Source organism: Amaranthus tricolor, chromosome 4 (genome assembly GCF_026212465.1).
Source record: "Amaranthus tricolor cultivar Red isolate AtriRed21 chromosome 4, ASM2621246v1, whole genome shotgun sequence".
Taxonomy (NCBI): domain Eukaryota; kingdom Viridiplantae; phylum Streptophyta; class Magnoliopsida; order Caryophyllales; family Amaranthaceae; genus Amaranthus; species Amaranthus tricolor.
In genome coordinates, this window is record NC_080050.1 from 25,497,576 (window position 1) to 25,518,506 (window position 20,931).

Below are 20,931 nucleotides of genomic sequence, written 5' to 3' on the forward strand. Positions count from 1 at the left end.
ACTAAAGCTCAACTCCAAAGGCCTTTTCTAAGAGGCTTATAGTGGCTTTAAGTATGTTCCTCCTTTTTGCATCCCGATTCCACCTCAACGACTCTACCTCAATTGCTTCCACCACCGGATTTTCCTCTTCAACAGCCATCATAGTGCAATAACATGGCCGCATGCATCACAACAGCTACATTATAAAGGTTTACAAAAAAATAAATATAATATTTTCCGCATTTTAAGGGTGCAAAAGAACCGTGTTTTTAACACATTTCAAGAAATATCTCATATTTTCGACCGGTATTCGGAATTATAATAACCACCACTAACCCTTCTTGTTTCAAGGTCACACAAGTTGGACAAAAATACTTGACCCATCTCGTAATGGTCACCCTTTAGGGTCGTCTTTAGGGTGGGCGAGAATTACTAGAAAGGCCAATGAAAAATAAAATTAATGCTAGGCGCATGTGAAAAAACAAAATTAAAATGAGGTATAATAAAGCAAAATAATGTAAAAGCCTTGGAAAAGAAATTATTACTTTCTCAATACAATAATTATATTCGGCTTTTTGATTGCAACAAAAAAGTTACATTTCCTTGGTAGCTTTGATTTGGGTATTATTGTTGTGAAATTTTGTTGAATTCGGTATTATATAGAGAAATTTTTTGGCTGAAATAGCATAAAAAAGAAAGAGATAATTGAATTCTTCAACGAAGGAGTCCATAAAAATATGTAATTTTAATTGATTGTTCGATTTTCTAGTCTATTGTCGTGATACTTAGTAACGATTAGATTTAACCAATTGGGACTTAAAAATGAAGAGCAAAAATCGGCAATTCACTTAGATTGTAGAAATTTATTTTTTTTTTTTTTGTAAAAGGAGCACAACTTAAAATCTCACCCAGGCATAGTGCAAAAATAAGGTTGCATTATCATATCGGTCGTAACATAAAGGTTTTAAAATTTACTGAAACATGTTCATTGATCGTATCTTTGGTCTGATACCAAATGTAAAGATCAAACGAAAAGAGGTGTAACGAATCACACTTTTTATATAAAAAATTGAAAAGAAGAGAAAAGATAAAGAAAAGTTGATTCAAGTTGTTTGAGGTTTGAAATTATGTCATAATTCCAAAATAAAATAGGAATTTTAACACAAATCAAAAAGCTACGAACTTTTTTCAAGGTACACAAGAGAAAAATAGGGTTCTAGACCATGTATAATGCTTTTTGTCTATGGCTACACTCAGGTGCTAGAACAATTAAATCATACTTTTCAGCTAATCAAAATCTACCCTTTCATACTTCTCTTTTGAAAGCACACATTCAATTGTCTAAACATGAGGCATCGCACCAAAAATGAGACATTTAATTATCTCAATACTATTATGTAACTCCCACTTAAATGGAGTTTGCGTTAGATATATACAACATTACCTATGTAAAACAAAGAGCTTGTTATAGATTGACCTTTAATTGTAAACATCAAGTATAAAAAAATCAAGAAATGGAAAAAATTCCCTATAAGTTACATGCTCGGCAAGTAATTTAGTAATGGTATGATGGTACATAGTGTTTTTATTGCAAGTTCCAAGATTCACCTACATCAAGTAGTATTAAGTGTGGATTGGGGTTTCTTGGGCCATGCCTTGACCAAGTAAATGGTGCAACGAGATGCTAGGGCACTAGCTAAGAGGGGGCATCTGCTTCGGCAAACATTATACTACTTGGTCAAACATTTAAAGAGGTCCAAGGAACTAGCTAAGAGGGGGCATGTGCTTGGGCGAGCACTGATGTTCTCACATGAGCAACTATTGCGCAAACAAAATGTTTTCGAGAACTAGCTAAGAGGGGGCATGTACTTGGGCAAGCACTTATGTTCTCACATGAGCAACTATTGCGCAAACAAAATGTTTTCGATCCAAAAATGACCAAGCAAAACTCCGTTTTAGGCGTAGCATATGTGCTTTGAACAAGACGAAGAGGAGCTTCCAATGATGTCAATCTAGGGCTTGCTTGGACAAGTCAAAGAGGTGATGAGACATGCACATGTCCTCAAAACCATAGTTTTGGAAAATGCATGGGTTCTCACCTTTGTGGGGATCAATGAATCTCTTATTTTCTTTAAAGAGGCCTTATTGGCTTAATTCAAAGCATGGTGAGGCTAGTGAAGGTTGTTGATGTTCATCAACCTCCAAGAGAAACACTAAGAGTAAGATTGAGAAAGGAGAGCCAATATCAAGGGGATGAAGTTTCTCCTTGGTTGTGGGTAGCTCATGTGACTTTGTTGAAGTTACATTGAGTTCCCAAAAACTCGTCAAATAGTGAAAGTAGAAGAAACCTAGAGTAAGAGGTCAAAGCGTAGAAAGTGTTTCATAGTTGACACGTCATAACGAGTCTTATTTTCTTATAAAAAATATTTTTGAGTTTCTACATCTACATTTTTAATGAATTAGTCGATGATATCTCCATAATTAAATTGTTAAATATGACTAGCTATTGTGAGTCTCATGCTAATCACATATAACATCTATGTATATTGTATTGTTATTTTATGAATTGAATTATTGTTTGGTTTTAATTGTTTGAGCAATTTGGTGTTATTTGCTTAGACGTGGATATTAGGTTATTAATGTATATGCAATTGGGTGTTTTTTGCTTAGATTTGGACTAAGTAACCGGTAAAAATATTGGAAACTACTCAAAAAATGAATATTGATTGTATCTTTATTGTTTTACAATTTGGAATGGACAAGTATTCTAAAAAATGATGATATTATGTGCCACTTTCATAATATGGAAACTCGCTGCAGACAATTGCCTTATTTAAAAACTTCATTGATTGTAATTTTTTAAATTTTTTGACATCACTCGTTTTTCCTTGAATCCGCCACTCAACCTAAGCATCATGGTAGGGTGAGACAATTAAACTACATAATTTCATACAAAAAGAAGAGACAAATTGCATTAGAAAACCATACCTCCAATTCCCTTTCGAGCGACAACCTCCGTATCATGGATGAGTGCATTTGTAATGTATGTTTCACATCCTTAAACACAACAATGAAAATTGAGCTATTTTTGGCAATAAAGCAAAATAATAGGTTTCAGTGCATTGAAGTTGTAATAACAAACCTAGCAGCAAAAAAGTGGATCAACAGCAAACAAGTACTTAATTCCTACATTTCCTAAAGATTCTTGAAACTGAAAAACTGTGCTGAACTCAAGCAACCTATAATCACCTGGTTCGATACCTAATACCCTGAACGAATTTGGATTTGAGCCAAATGCCCCAAAATCACCTAAAATTTGCTTGTTCCATTTAGCGAGTGATTAGTGAATCAATGAACATTTGTATATACCTCATGTAATAATTCAACACACAAAATACATCAAGATCAATCTCAAATTCTTTTTCAACTTCAAATTTATGAAATTCTATAACAAAACCTTTAATGGAGTACAGTTAGTATCCATTTCCAAGAGTAACCAATCGAATTAATACTAATCATCGAAGAGGATCAAAGCATCGAGCATGAAATTCAATTGAAATGAGCTCAGAAAGATGAACAAAGAATCCAACATTAAATTCATCACTGTATAAATAGAGATGAAAGAGGAGGAATTTACATGGCGAAAGTCGATTGTACGGTTGTAAATGATATTGGAAATGTTACCATCATGAAAGCCATAGGAATCCATTGTTGAAGAAGATAGGAACTTAGACAACCTAAGATAATCGGTGATGAAGAGCAAGAAACCGAAGAGGATGATATAGGAGAGAGAAATGGGGAGGGAAAGACGGAGGAAAGGGGGATTTTTGTAGTATGTCCTAGAACAAGTATTTTGCAGACAGCCCCGCGTGTAAAGTTATTTAGTTTATTGGGGTGCTCCTAGACTTGCACGGCTCCGGAAGTGTCTTGCTTTAACAATGGAAATCGTGGCATGTCGAGTCATGTTGGGTGGTTTTTGTGTCTTGTGTTAAATTGTGTCGCTCAATAGCGTTGTATTGGGCCTTTGCGTGCTTGGCCACCCAAAAAGTCTAACCATGAAAAATGTATTGTTTTGTGTTGCTTATGTGTTGTGCCTTTTGTGTCTCGTGCCAAGTTGTGTAGTGTTGTATCGTGTTTCAGGTGGACAGTTCCTGGACAGCCTGTGTATCGGACCGACTCTCTTCCTTTTCTACTCCGCTTGGCTCAAGTTTTTTAAAAGAAAAGCATAGAGATTTTTGAATTGTACTTGATCCTAGGGATATCTGAATTAATTTGTATTCAAGTTATATTTGACGAGTTAAGATCTAGAATATTAAACTCCTAAGACTCAAAAATCAATTGAGATCAATGACAAACTTAAGAGTTTGTGTAAGTACTTGAACTTGAATTGAACTTATAAACGGACCATCGAAGTGCATTGTGATTGCAGTTTTTCGTGTGACCCGAGGATCAAAGATAAAGATTTATAGTCCAATTTCCTATATAACAAATCTTAGAATAAGGAAATCCATCCAACTTATTTAGAATGAGTTGATGAATTTACTCTTTCCTTAGTTCTTGAAGCTAACTCAGACAAATGTGTGATTTCTACAAGAAGGATTCATCAAAATCACATGGCTGATACTCTCCAATCTCTACAAATGCCTAGGAATACTACCTTTTAAGTAATTAGGTATTTCTCTTAGCTCAAGGAAACTTACTTTGATCCAATGCAGACCTAATTTTGATAGCATTCTCTACAAGATATGAAACTTTGATCATCAACAGTTTCATGTCATTCCCATGATATGAAACTTTGATCACAATAAGTATTTTTGTTTATAAATTTCCAATACCATTTAATACCACGTCGCCCAATGGTAATGCATTAAAATAAAACTTTGTGAAGAAAATGAGATGATTGAAGTTGGACAAGCATGGCCAACAAGGTAGCAAGAGATTTTTCAACCAAGATTACACTAATTTTCATTCTCATTACCACCGCCTAATACCACCTACCAAACGGGCCGTGAATGGTTTAAAAGCTTTATGGTGTCAAATTTTTATCATTCCAAAAAACTGTTTTGGGACAACCTTTGTAGATCCATCTTATGGTCTAAATAAAGGTGTTCATGAGCGAGTTTGGACAGATAGCGGACCAGGCTTGCCCTTAAAAACCTACCTGCGGCCTAAAATTTCAAAAGTCCGCCCGCCCGTTTTAGCGATCTTATTTTATTTGCCGCTACCCACCCTTTTTCTTAGCTGACAGGATCTCGGACAAACGAGCTTTTATTTTATAATTAAGTAATAATTATAATTTTATGTTCTTATTGTTAGTTTGTAATTTACGACGGAAAATATTGTAGACCTAGAAATGTGATTTAGTCATTAGTGGAAAAAAAATTCATTTGTTGCGAAATAAATGCTGCGATTTGTTAATGACCCATCTGCTGCTAGCACAAATACTTAGGGTCAAAACCGCAACATATAACGGCCTAAAAAACGCAGCATATGTGTTTCTTTTCCACTAGTAAGTCATGGGCATTAGTATTATAAAAACCAAAAAACAATAGAAGTCTGAAGTTAAGCCTCAACAACAATTATAATTATACAATACATTATCCAAGTTAAGCTGATACCATAGAAAAATAGGCAGAAATTTGTTCTTGGACAGTACAAAATACTGAAAATAAAGATTAACTAATATGCAACTCATAATTACAACGGATCCTAAAGAAAAAAAAAACAAAAACTTAAATAAAAACAATTAATAAAGCAAAAAAAAATTAAATTTCATAAAATAAAAATTAGAAAAATTATATGTTTATAAATAAGCGGGCGGAAAGGTTTATCTGTGGGTATTATTTTTCTGTTGTCACTACCAGCCCGTTTAACTTAGCGGGCGGGTAGAACTTGTCCAAATATTAAATTTTTTTCCAAAATTATTGTTCAATTCTACCCATTTTTCGAGTGGGGTGGGTCGAGCATGACGAGTAACCCGTCCATGAACAAGTCTAGGTGTAATGATAAACTATCACAAAGCAAGCTCACATTGCTTGTTCTACAATGTGCCTACCTAGGTGAATTGGTGGTTTGAATATATAAAATTTTGAGACTTGGAATAAAGCTACTCAATGCAAGCAAATGAGGGTTATCAGTTATGTCAACTAAGAAGGATCGTACATGGATAAGAAAATTTAAAGTAAATAATCAAAATAATATTTAAAAATCTCAATCGAGAAACTTATTTTCAAAATAAACACTTTTAGCCCAATGCTGAGGTTTGGTATTTGTTCGAATTTACTAACAACGGTCTATTAATAAGCTGAGTTAAAGAAAGTCAGGTCAACAATTAATTGCTCTTACTAACAGCAGATGATTGCTGAATTGACTTTTTTTGACTCAGCTTATTAATTGGTCGTTGTTAGTAAGAGCGGCCAATTAATAACTTGAGCCAAAGAAAAGAGCGCCCCATTAAGCTGAGTCAAAAAAAAGTCAGCACAGTAATGGGTCGCTCTTACTTTGGGAAATATCAGACTTTAACATTGGACTAAAAATACTTATTTTGAGAAATAAATTTCTCCATTACTTATTTTGAGATTTTTTAACATTATTTTACTTATTTACTTTAAATTTTCTATAGATAACAGGGTTAACATTTACTCTGTGAAATTGTGCATAAAAACTCACTCACCCTTTTCTTGAGGGTAGTTATGCAAAACATATTAAACAAGTGTTAGGTAGATTCCAGCAAAAAGAATTTCAATTGCTTTGAATGCGTAAAGGATTGAGAACATGTACGGGATGTGGGTGCAAAGACGCAAAAGGTTCACACTAACACCCTTGTTCCGAACATAATAATTTATCGATAAAAGAATTAAATAACCTATATAAAAGTCTTTTCTATACCACATCGTTGTTTGATATAGCCTTCTTTCAGTGGGTCTTTAGATCTGATATGGCTTCAAAATATAGATAAGTTTGCTACTATTGACTATATTAGCAGAATTGAACCCGTGATGACGTCATATACCTTTTTACCATCAAATTGATAACAAGACTCCAAACTCTCACCACGAGAGACTTTAAAACCTAATAGACGGATAAATCGAATCTAATATATGGATAGAATAACTCTATAATATAGAGATAACGAATTTTATTTGTAACTAAAAATGAAAAAACCAAAAATAAAGTGAATGGGACTTACCATTAACCATAAGGTTGATAGTAACCCCAAAGTTAACGATAAAAGCTAGGGTTTTTTGAAAGAAAAAAGGAGAGAGAAGAGAGGCTCAGGTTTACCTGTTGCAGTGAAGATCAATCAACTAGAAACACCATTTTCGTATTGTGGCCAACGAAGGTAAACAAACAAGGCACATATTCATTGCTAATGTTTGATGTATAATATTTAATTGATGGACAAGAAGAATTCATGTGGATGAATATTAGAATTAACGTATTTTGGTTTATGTAGTGGATCACGATCTTTTGGGATTAAGGTTATGACAATGTGGATGAATATTAGAATTAACGTATTTTGGTTTATGTAGTGGATCACGATCTTTTGGGATTAAGGTTATGACATTGTTGTTGTTGATGTATAATATTTGTTTTACTAGCTATTATGTTTTGATGTCTCCAAGCACAGGAAGAATGTTGGGCGTTTCCTAGAAAGTGGGTTCTTTAAACATACTGATGCAATTAATTGAGCATCCTTGGATGCATAGAGCTTGATACGTTTTTTATGTTTGATGAATTTAATCTCTGTGCATACTTTGTACCCTTTTTCTTAGTAATTGATGAACCTTTTATTTTCAAAAAACAATATACAACATTTTTGAATCCAAATTATGAATGTTGGAGACATATTGAAATAAGTGTACTTCTCAATTTAAAAGTCTAATTTAGAGTAAATAAAACATAAGAACACAGTGGCAAAAGCCACCTCAAAATCTGGCATCAAGGAGCCCACAATGATATTAAACTCATGGATCCTGGTAAGGTTATTTTCAAAACGGGGCAAAGTGGTGGTAGTCATCAACTCGAGCCAAACTCAAGACTAATTAAAGTGGTGGATGGTTATCACCCTAAGATGATTAACATCCTCAACATGCTGACCGGTAAGGCGGTTATTCCTTGCATAAATCTAACAATATCTATAAGAGTGGTATCCACAAGGAGTCTAGTCAAATCCAACATTTTATTTTACACATTTAGTTTTAGGGTGTAGTTTTAACTTTTTAGCTTAAAAGATAAAAGGCTATTATTACCTAGATCAACCTCCTCAAGAGAAAGTGAGTTCAAAATTGGTTTGATGATACATGTTGAAAAGCACTTCTTTACAAAGTTAAACATGTATTAGATACATCAAATATAAAAACCAAATTTTCGAAGCAAGTCCTTATCTTAAAATCGAGTTTAATATATTTTCTTTTATCAGTTTTTGGAATAGCTCATACTATTTTTGTGATCCAAATATTACGTTTTGGAAAGGTTTTTTGGAATAGCTCATACTGTTTTTGTGACCCAAATGTTACGTTTTGAAAAGGTTCATCTCTAAAAATTTTACAGTAGATGTAGATGTCTAAATCTCGATTGATGTTGCGATAAGTGAGACTTTCATATAGAAAAGCTTTGAAATAGCCAAACTTTTAATCGAAGAAATATTTTTAACTTTCACTGGTAGGAGAAGCGTGTACCCAAGGACGGAAATTAAGAGCTAGGATCACCGTGCCTTAGACAACTGTCCATAATTTACCAAAAAAACTAATCAAATCAAGGTTGGGGTTCCAACTCTCAACGCTTATAAAGTTTGTATATTCAAGTAAATTTTCTTAATCGTGTGTGCTTGGGTCATAAATCAAGCACAAGTTAATGTTGGATACAATCATCCAAAACTTTACACCCATCTTTAACAAATTATCTAACACATACAATGAAGGGTGAAGATATCACCCCAATTTCATCTACAAAAATGCAAAAGCTTCTCTTAAATTCTAACCCACCCTTGCAACCTCCATATCATTCTCCTATGTTCTAAAGACATATATCCATTCGATCAAAACCACCCCTCAAAATACTTCGCAAGCTATCCTTCATTCAAAATCAAGGGAGTAAATGTATTACCTAAGACGACCGATTAAGTAATATCCTATAACTATACAATAATGCTTATGCTCAATTCACAATTCTATAAAATACAATTTTAAAATAAGGATATGAAAACTTATTTATTGTGCGAAAGTTTTAATATTTACCGCATCTGTATCAATTTTGTAGTGGTTTTCGATAAAAATTGTTTTTAGATTACTAGATTTAATGAAGATTATTCGTATCATTATTTTAATGGACAAAATAAACTAAAATAAATGCTAATAAATAAAACTAATAATTAGTATAGATAAATATGACGGATAAATGAAAAAAGACTTTCTAATTCAATAAATAATATCTCATTTATCAATGTAAAATAAAATCCAACATGAAAAGAATCAAGATAGTAAGGGCATAATTAGATCACCGAAGCACATAAGATTGCCTTAAATTTAGGCAGTCAATCAAACGTGTGGTACTAAAGTTTCATACCAAATTAGGCTAAAGTCCACATTGTCAAGATCAAAGCATAATTCTAATAAGAAAACTATTTAGTACACATATTTAGAACACGTAAACTACAATAAAAACTACCAAGAAAGACATATTTTCATAAAGTATACAACTAATAATAATAAAGAGCATACAAAAAAGAATTAAGAACTCAACTAAGGACATGAACAAGAACACATAAACAATGAAGAACTAAAATAAAATTTAAGAAAAACTTTAAAGACGGAAAAATCTATTGAATAACATATCTAGAATCGAACTTGAATTGAAGATTTAAAAACTCTAGTGGAAGAATTTGCCTACCAGCTAATAGTAATTAAGAAAAAAATTGACTATCAAAAGTGCTTGTGGCTCAATGAATTGAGCATTTGCATATTGAGCAAAAGGTTTGAAGTTCGATCCCTATTGGGCGCAGGTATCAATTGGGGAATTTCTTGACTGTGCTCATTCTCTTTACTTCCTCCTAGAGGGGAACAAGTATGATTTATCCGCATACCTTGTGCGGGATATTGAGAGTGTCCTTTACCTATTAAACATACTAATCTAAACACGTTTACAATATGAATGAACTAGCAACAACCAAACCTAGAAGAAGATAATAATAAACCATTTTCAAATCTATAGAAATTACTAAATTATAATAATAATCTATAACATGGAAGAAAAATACAATAATAAGAATTAAAGAAGACATGAAAAATGAAAAAGGACTATTAGATGAACAAATTATGTATTTTTATAGTGAAAAAGGTATCTCCAAATAAATTATGTGGTTACTCCCAACAAAATGGTGTAATTGAAAGTAATTTAGGCACATCATAGAGGTTGCAAGGACTTTATACTTTCAATTTAAATTCCCTATTACATTTTGAGGCGATTGTTTAATAAAAAGAGTGCATTTAATAAATACAATATCTCTTAAGAATGTGTATCTATGTTTGCTAGGGATGAAAATAATGAAAAATTTAGTGTCTTCAATTAAGGATGATGAGTCAATTGTAGCTACTCTTAAGAATATATCAATTTTTGTTCAGAGCAAAATTATAAAATAATAATAAACAACATATATTTAAATATATATTTTCCTTATTTTTTAATTGCTCTCAAACACCTTTTTTTACAATCTAATACATTGTTTAAATCGTTTCTATCTTAAATTATACATGACTAAACGCTACAAATTTAATTAATATGATAAAAATATGCAATTAAACGAATAAAAAAATCTTACATTACTAATTTTCTATACATTTAGCCGTAATAGGTTTTATAACATTAGACGATGAATGGTGCATGTATGAGCTAGTTTGGTGTAACTAAAAACAAAGGAAGTAATATAAATAAATAAAAATATAAATTCAAAAAACTTTTAATGTTATTATGCTAAATATAATTTGTTGTATTTAAAAAATCATAAATTAATAATTTGCTAACTTTTCAAAAATATTGTACATTCTTTATAAGAGCTTATTAGTTATATTATTTCAAGACTAGATTAATACTGTGCATAATAACGATTTTTTAAACGAAATAAATAATATTTTAATAATTAATCATAAATCTATAAAACACAATCAATATATAACTTTTATGATTTTTAAAAAGATCCAACGTTAATTCATATACAATATCTTCTTATAATTTTTTCAAAGGAATAAATATATTATCAGCTAAAAATTATTCAAATTAGAAAACTTTATTTGCACAAGAGCTTTCATAAATAATGTTAACAATTAGTAGAGTAATATTTGTAGTTTTTCTAATACCTTAAATATTGCAATATAAAAAAAATATAAAAAATCAATCAACACAGATAATAGTAAGTCATAAATCTTTGTGAAGTCAAAAATATACAAAACATGGTAGTAGTAGTAGTAGTCGTAATAATAATAACAAGTAAATAATGTCATCATCATTGAATTTTTAGGCAAAAATTATGTATGAAAAAGAGACGCTTTGAAACTTTAAAAAGATATAATACCAATGTTATTTTTTATTAAGTAATATTTCTAGAATATAGATAGATATCTCGTTTCTCAGCTTAAGTAAAATTATCTAACTCTAATACATTATACTAACTTTATCGCATAAAAAATTGTAAAGACTTTCTTTTTAATCCATTTGATTAATTATATTATATTTTTATTATAATTTACGACGATGCACACTCTTTCTTTAACTTTCATCCAATACATTTAATTCATCTTAAACATCTCCACACATATCTTTTCATTTCCTATAGATAACTCTTTTTTTGCCCCAACCCTTGGAATACGAATATTTTACTTTTATATATAATAATTACATGGCTCATTCCCATTGATAGAGATTAGAGAAATTGCATGATCTCACTCTAGTTTACAAAAAAAAAAAAAGATTCCTTCCTATCTTTGGAGACCTTTTAAAAGAAAAGAAAACAAATATTATAAATAAATCGGCCATTTGTTTTTGAAAATTGAAAAACAAAAAACATAAGAGGAACAATTCTAGTGGTTTATACAAATTCTGACCCATGCCAATTAAAGACCAAATATCAACTTTTTTACTCATCACCGCACGTCTCTAGTCTCCACACACACACGTAAGAGTATTTTTTTATTTGGGTTATTGGGTCGATTTTGAGTTAAGTGTTTTAAATTTATTTAAAATTAAATTTGTGTATATATTAATTTTTGCATAGTTGTAAATTTATTTTTAAGTTGAGTTAAATCAAATTCGATTATAAAATTCGATAAATATCAGATAATCAAATTTATTTTAAGCACTATAAATTCAATGCATTTTTTATTTTTATTTAAACTGCCACCCCCTTATGCTTTGAAATTTTCATACTTCCTTCCGTCATTTTCACATGCATTTGGCTCGTTCATTTCTCATTTCTCACCTCTCACCTCTCACCTCTTTTAAGGTCACCTATAATTATATTACTTCCTCTGTTTTATTATATTTGTAACTTATAGTGATACTTACAAATATTTCGAAATGTGGTAATATTAACTAAATTCAAACCTCTATCTATTGATTGTTATCCATATAGATGAAAGTTATTCGAATTTATATCACTTCAAATCGAATAAGAAAAAGGGTAATAATATTTACAGCCCTTAGGACTATAAACAAAAATTAACAAATTTTCTTTATCATTGATAATTTTAAATTTTCAAGAGAATCCAATATAAAAATTAAAAAACAATTAATGTTTTATATAATGACTTTAACTTTTCAAGAAAGAATAAATGTTAAAATAATTAAATATAATTAAATGTTTATGGTTCCAAAGCAAAAATGATATTAAATTATACATTATATACAAGATTCTTTCTTATAGCCTGTATATATCATTTTCCTAAGAAATATGATATAGACTTTTTATAATTGGGATTGAAAATTTTCAATTTGATATGATTTTGATTTGGATTTAGTTTGAGTATAGAAAAATCGAAGACTGAAATTGTAAACAGAATTAAAGAGGAGTGGACTTTCTAAATTGCAATGAAGTACTAGTTAAGTAAACCTTGTTCAACTCAGCGTGCGAAAAGAAGGTTTTAGTTGAATATATTGGGGTTGTTTGGCAATTGACTGTTAACTGTTGACTGTTGATTTTTTTAGTTGGCTTGTTTCACCAGCTATAAATGTCGGCTAACAGTTGTTTTTGTTGGTTTTTAAGATAATTGAAAAAGCTAGCTCTTTATAGAGATGTTTGATAAATTTAGGTATTAACTGTTGATTATTTATTAAAGAAAAAGTAGGTCAAAAAATCAAAAACCAACAAAAAAGCTAACTAGAATACTTTTTTATTTTGGCTTAAAAGCCAGTTTAAAAATCATTTACCAAATATTTTTTTTAAAATTTTGATCAACCAACAAGTTAAAAATCAACCAAAAAAGCCAATATAAAAACCAACAACTAAACACCCCTCTCACAAACTTAAGTGCTCTTACAACGTAAATAAGCCTTGTATTCAAGAGTTTGAGTTTCACTTTTTCATGCACACTTTTGCTACTATAATTTCAAAATTTTCATGCACACTTTTGCAGTTTTGCTACCATCGCCAAAAATATTAAAGTTCATGCGGATGATTTTTTTTTTATTTTTATTTTTTTTTATGAAATGAATGTGGTAATTGACAAATAATTAAAGCAAAAATAAAAAATTGCACTTATTCAAAACATAAAGTTGTAAAAATTCCCAGTATCACACAAAGCATGCCACTTTAACCCACCAAAAAGCTCTGTCTCTCTCTCTCTTTCCCTCTTCTTTCCTTTCCTCCAATGGCTTTTGCCTATCTCTTTTCCCTCAACAACATTCTTTCATCTTTTCTCTCTCATCCCACTTCTTCTCTCATCCCAAAATGCGGTTTCTCTGTAACACCAAATGCGCCATTACCACCTGCAACGATTATTCCAACCTCCATGCCAAACAACCCTTTAAACTCAAACGCTTTGCTTACTCTGACCTTCAAATCGCTACCAACAATTTCTCTCAATCCACTATTCTTGGTAAAGGCTCACACGGCGTCGTCTACAAAGCTACTCTTACAAACCCCCCTTTAACCCTCGCCGTCAAAAAATTAACGGATACTGCTGAAAATGAAATCCAAATCCTCTCTAAAATCCGTTCAAAACGCATCGTTAATCTCATCGGTTACGCCGTTGATTCTGATAAAATATTACTCGTAGTAGAATATATGCCCAACGGTTCACTCTACGATATTCTTCACAAAAACCCCAACCCGCCCGGTTTATTAACTCGGGTGAAACTCGCTTTACAAATAGGGAAAGCGGTTCGGACCCTCCACAAGTCTAATCCGCCTGTCATGCATAGGGATATAAAGTCGTCAAACGTGTTGATTGATGCAAAGGGAAATGCAAGATTAGGTGATTTTGGGTTAGCAATAAAAGGACACGTGGATGACAGTCACGTAATGGATACACCACCGGCGGGGACGTTAGGGTACCTTGATCCATGCTATCTTGCGCCGGGTGATCTTAGTACAAAGAGTGATGTTTTTAGTTTTGGGATTTTTTTGCTTGAGATTTTGAGTGGGAGAAAAGCCATTGATATTGATTATAGTCCTCCTTCTGTTGTGGAGTGGGCCCTACCGTTGATCAAGAGTGGGTCCTACGAAGTGATTCTAGACCGTCGGATTGAAGGGGATGTAGTTGATCAAACGGTGGTCAGAGAGTTGTGTTTATTATCAGCGAGATGTGTGAGATCAAGGGCTGAGAAACGGCCACATGTGTCGGAGATTGTTCGTTGTCTTAAGAAGTTGTATAAGAGACTGAAAACGGGTGGGTTTCATGCCTGGTGTAATGTACGACGGCGCGTGAAAAAATCACGACCGTTGGATGATTTCGACGGTAGTGATTGCGAGGCAGTAGTAGTACCTAGTCATGGGAGAAGGGAAGCGAAAGAATCCAATATCGTGAGGATTGATACGAATGAGGAAATAGTGACAGGTGGAGCGTTTGAAACGGTTAGATTAAGATCAAGAGTAAAGTCAAACTCAATTGGTTCATTCAAAGAGATGTCAAAAGTGGGTCCAGGACCAGGAACTGTAAGTGAGATTACCAAGGATTTGGTTAAAATAAAGGGGCAAGTGATGGTAAGAATAAGTTCGGTAAAATTAAGTAAATCAAGGTCGATGAGTATTTTATACAGCGGTAAAAACTCAAAGGTAAAAGAGATGGAAGTGTTTCCATTGTTAGTGAGTTCTACGAGTTGCAAAACTCAAAAGCTAAAATAGCATTGAGTGTGTAAGATAACCTTAAAATAAAGTATTCAATGGTGAAAACATTTTATTTCATAATTTGTCTTAAAGTAGTTTGTATCACCTTAAATGTAATTTATAATTCAAAAGGAAATATATTTAATTAGTCACTTATATTTCATGTAAATTGTGTAATAATAACATTATTTGGGGTATTTGTTATTGTCATCTTGGTAAATGTTATTCTTAAGTGGTAAAGTTATAAATTAAGGGGTGTTTGACATGAACATTTTAATGTCAAGTAAGAGATTCAATTACTATTGCTTTACATTTTTTGTTTGGTATAATATTAGGGTAACCCACTCTCTTTCTTAAGGGTAATGGATACTCTTATTTTGTTACCACTTATTTATACCAAGTAACAAATTCCTTTTTTAGGTAGTTGTTGACTTAAGTGTTTCCTTTATATTATTATACCAAACAACATATAAGTATAATCCTTACCTTTACCCTTACTATTCTTTATCATTTCCCTTTCCATTACATTTTTACCATACCAAACAACCCCTAAATGTGTATGAATAATAGAAGCATTAAATTGCACTCCCTATTATTTAGCTTAGATATCCATTTTTTATTATTTATGAATCAAATTTATTTTCTATCTTATTTTAATTTATAAATTTAAATATATTCAAGTAAATCTTTAATTAACTTGTTCAATGTGAGTTTTATATATACTTCTCAATTTAAAATTTTTAATTGTATATAGCTAGAAATATTTATAATTCAATTATATTATGTTTGAGAATAAGTATTTCATTTCAAATTATGGGTTTCAATAATAAAATCATAAATGAAGAATTTGAGAATGACAAGGTTTGGAAAGTCATTCTCAAATTTTCAACTTTAAATATTTTAAAAACTATGGTGGAATTCCTCGAAATCCAATTTTGAAATTTTTTTAATTTGTCAAATAATAAATTTGAGTCAATTTTAGATTTCCTAATGAAATCATCATACCTAAATATGACATTACTAAATTTACAATTGTGCAAAATTAAATAAAACACCTAAATTTTATGCTTACTTTAATTATACTCTCTTCGCCAATCAGCTTTTGTTGCATTTTCTATTTTAGTTCATTTTATGAGATTTTACTATATTTTTAGTTTTGGTCAAGTCAATACTTTTTTTAGTTTTTATGTACACAATTAATTTTTTTAATCTTATTTATATAATTTTTTTATTTTTTCATAAAATATAAACATGTACTTATAGCAAATATTATAAATCAAACAAATGTTATGGAATCAAACAGATTAATGTCTGAAAAGAAGATGGGAATATGGTGTAGGACGGAGCAACCGATTTGGTTGAATAATAACTACTCCATCTATCTTTATGCCCTAAAGAGTATTATTAAGAAGTATTATTGCTGCTTTACATTAGTGTCTGCTTTTATAACATCACAACTTTATTTATTGGAGCATCAACTTCCTTTAGATTTGATGATAGCTGCATTTATTCATAATGTTTTACAATAATGGATGGATTCATTTCTATGATCCACACAATAACTTCAATCATTATCCTTATATCATAAATTATGTTTCACTTTTTTATACTTTAATTTGAAGTATTGGTTATAACTGATTAATTTGACGGTCTCTTTGACTATATTTCTCCTGTCCCTTTTTAAGAGGGTAGTTTGTTGCTGCTCCTTCAAATCCTGTTATTAAAGAAGAATTTGATATGATGGTACGGTATGTTTTAGCCATTGAAAATTATTGAGTAATAAGCTCACATTTTAAAGTAGTTGTAGGAAAAGTTCTCAAACATTTTACACAAAAATGGAAATTAGTTCATAACGAAAAACATGTATTTGAAAATGAAGTTTCTATTCTGTTATAGGTAATTAGGTATTGCCCTTTGGAGGAGTTTTTCTTGCATAAGGCAGAAAATTCATTCATACTAATTACTAATGCAAGCATTATGATAGTTAGGGTTATATATCATATGCATATATGCATTTTTAGGTAGGCTAGAAAATTCGTACCGGTAAATATGAGGGGTACTTTATCTTTTTGGTTGGTGGTGAGAATCAACCTATTGTTACAATGATGAAAAGAAATCCACAACCACTAGATTAACCTATGATTCTTGTTATCATTATCATCATCATACCTAGAGTAAGAAACTGTATGATTCTTGTTATGCATACACTTAATATTTGTTAATTTAGAGCCCATTTGAGATATGATGTTCGTAGTTGGTTATTTCTTTATTGGTTATTAGTTTTTGGTTATTGACTTAAAGCTAACTAAATAAGCTATTGTTTATGGAGATCTTTGATAAAAATTATCTATATGTTATTTGATGTTAATTTGAGAAAAATTACTCCAACAAATTAAACCAATAGTTAATGAATTAAAACAGCTTAAAGTGCTTTTTTTTATTTTGATTACTTAAAAAATCAACTTTTTAACTGGCTTTAAGGATTTTTCTTTCTTAAGTGAAAACTCAACTAATGAACTATTCTTAAAAATTATTTACAAAAAACATTTGATATGAGGAGGCAAATGTAGTAATTCTATGAACTAAGACAATAAGAGAAATAGATTTGTTGTGACAGTGGATAAGTAGTGACTAGTAAATATTCTGTCCGTCTTTAGGAGATTGTAATACTTATATTTGACATATATATTAAAAAATTGATAAAAATCACTAAATTATGTTAGTAAGACTAAAATAAAAAAAAATAAGAGAAAATTTGTACATATTATTTTTTAAAGAAATAATAGAAAACATTACCTAAAATTAAAATGTTGTACAATTTAAAAGATCATCTAAAATAGCAATTGTAATAATTTGTTAACCACGAAGGGAGTCGGCAATGTTAGGCTGGAAAATAAATGTTAGCTTGAATCCAAAATATCCATAATTAATGCACGAGTAAAATCAATACATAAGAATTAGGTGGCATATTAATGTTTCTTTGGATGTATATGTATTGTTGACTTGTAGCATGATTCATTTGCAATTGTAACGCGTCCTTATGTCGATAGTGACATATCTTTCGGAGTATTTCATTATAATTGTTAAATTTTTAACTATTTTAAATTACTTGTTATATTATTATTTTTGAGCAAAATAATTAAGTAAATGTTTATTTTGCCCTATTTTTTTTTCTTATCCTTTTAGAGGTTATAATGATATTATTAATACAAAGATATCAATTTTTTAATTTTTGTGCAAAATCATTATGTAACAGATAAAACAAAATGAAAGAAATATTAGAGGTTACAAGTAATTCAACAAATTTTTTGTTTCAAGGTTCGGTTACCATAAGTTTTTACCCAATTCTTAAACTTCGTCACCTTTTTCATTTTATCGCCACCCATATGGTAATAAATAGACGATAATGCCCCTGGACTTAAAATTTCTATAAAACACTCCAATCACACTCATTAACACTTTTATCACTCTAAAAACACAAAATCAAAACTTAAAATTTGTAAAGCTAAAGCTAAGGAAAACAAAACGTGAACAACAAAACGAGGTAATTTTTAATCAAATTTATTATGTAATCTTTTTTTAAAAAATAAAATACGAAGAACAGCGGTCCAGTCGCACATTTTTTGCGACTTGCAATTTTTTTTATTTTTTTCATTTTTTTATTTTTTTTTTAAATTTTAATATTTCCGATTTATGTTATTAATTAGTAATAATTAATATTTATGTTATTAATTTATATTTGTAATAATAATTAATTTAATATTGTTTTTACTATAATTTTTTTATAATGATAATAATTATTAAATAATATAACATATTAATTAAATGTTTGTTAATTTAACTTATTAATTTAATAAATATTATTAGTTATTGTTAAATGTTTATTAGTTATTGTTAAATGTTTATTATTTGTAATAATGTTTATTTGTTATTATTTGCAATAATAATTAATTTAATATTGTTTTTAAATGTTTATTAGTTATTATTAAATATTTATTAAATTAATCATGAATTAATATGTGAAATAATTTTTATTTGGTATTAATGCAGTTAACTTAACGTAATATTTAATTATTTTAATTTATTATTAATAGTTAATTAAATTATTAAAAATTATAGTTAATGACTGGAAACCAAGGAAAAGAAAAGGATTTTTTTAGAAACTTGTTGAGCGGAAGTAGTTCTAGGCCTACCATATTGAGAGGGGACCCTCATGAGAGAGGGTTAAGGGTTCCACTAGGCGGGAACAGGCGGCTAGACATAGTCAGGCCCAACGTTCGAGTACGCTGCACCAAGTGTGTACTCACTTTGATGACCAGACTAGCTTCCAGAGTAATTCGTGGGGCTCCAGTTCCGATGATAGTGATTACGAAGGCTCCGTTGGTCACCCAATCGATTGGACTGTCGTGCGCGGGCATGCCGGTAAGTTTGCACGGGCAGGCCCTAGTAATGCAGGTGCTTCTGATCATGCAGAAGACAGCCAGGTGGACAATGCGGCTCTAGGGGGGAGGAGGTGCCCCACAGTGTGGTGGAACGGACTGGCTGATCACATCGTCCCAGCCTCGGGGCCCACTAACGCACGATTAATACCCAACTATGGGGGGCACATAGCTAAGGTCATTTTTGAGGGCTTTGAGCGTACGCCTCCGATTTTGGAGTGTCGTACCAGAAAGAAGCCGCTAGAAGATATCATCAGACTGCAAGATATGTCTGATGAGCTGTATGGAGTTCTACCTGCCACTCCCCTCGGTCGTCTGCCGTACGTTATGCACAGCACATCGATAGGGCTTTATTTTCTGCCTTTGTGAAGAGGTGGCAGTCGGATACCAACACCTTCCACATGCCATGGGGAGAGATGACTATTATGTTGCACGACATGCAACGAATTTTAGGCATTGGTATTAATGTTTCACTGCCGGCTGAACTCGCTGATAGTGACTGGAAGCTCGCGCTGGCCGGTATGTTTGGAGAGCCCATGTCCGAGCTGCGGAGGAAGGGGTACTTCACCAGCGGAGGCATCAACGTTGGGGAAGTTATGCACATGTGCCACCGGTCTTAGGCTTTAGAGACACAGTGTACGACCTACTACATGATTATCGTTGGTTCGATACTGCTTGTGGATAAGACCAGGACTGGGATGCGACCTCACCCTGTACTAACTGTGAACGCCGATCAGGATGAGATCGTTTGGGGTGTAGTGACCCTGGCGTATTTGTATCGCCAATTGGGTATGGCGTCTAGGGTTGGTTGTAAGACCATTGCCGGCTGTCTTACATTGCTCCAGACTTGGATATACGAGTACTTCTCGGCCTTTTGCCCCCATCCTCGTCGAGCTGATGTGCCTAACAAGACCAAGGTGGAGATGTGGTCCCCACAGAAGCCAGTTCGTGACCTGAGTAGGCTGAGACAGTGTAGGAGTATTTTGGAATCCATGACAGAGACACATGTTTTGTACATAACATCACACTTTGTTATGCATTTTATTTTAATTTAAGAGTATTTGTTTATGCTAATTTTGCTTATAAGCAGGTGTAATGGATTCCATACAATACTTCTCCTAGGGCATTACTAAATGAGCACCCACGCACCACGTTCATCGGGGGTATCACCTGTTTTGATATCGTGGAGATGTATTT

General features: G+C 31.6%; 2 protein-coding genes across 4 annotated transcripts in view; one reads left to right on the top strand and one right to left on the bottom strand.

Annotated features, from left to right (window-relative positions):
- LOC130811414 (protein ALTERED SEED GERMINATION 2) overlaps positions 1-3,885 on the bottom strand; it is a 28,678-nt gene extending 24,793 nt beyond the window's left edge. Inside the window, exons 1-2 of one of the 3 annotated variants that reach the window (XM_057677714.1) lie at positions 3,617-3,885; positions 2,968-3,036 (exon numbers count right to left, since the gene is read on the bottom strand). In XM_057677714.1, the coding sequence (XP_057533697.1) occupies positions 2,968-3,036; positions 3,617-3,688 (141 nt within the window). In that variant the 5' untranslated portion in view covers positions 3,689-3,885. The remainder of the gene's footprint in view (positions 1-2,967; positions 3,037-3,616) is intronic. The other 2 variants (XM_057677716.1, XM_057677715.1) reach the window with 2 other exon arrangements.
- Positions 3,886-13,688: 9,803 nt separating this feature from the next.
- LOC130811136 (serine/threonine-protein kinase-like protein At3g51990) lies at positions 13,689-15,515 on the top strand. The gene has a single exon (XM_057677317.1). It carries the CDS (start codon positions 13,919-13,921, stop codon positions 15,311-15,313), a length of 1,395 nt encoding a protein of 464 aa, XP_057533300.1. The 5' UTR covers positions 13,689-13,918; the 3' UTR covers positions 15,314-15,515.
- The last annotated feature ends 5,416 nt before the right edge of the window (positions 15,516-20,931 follow it).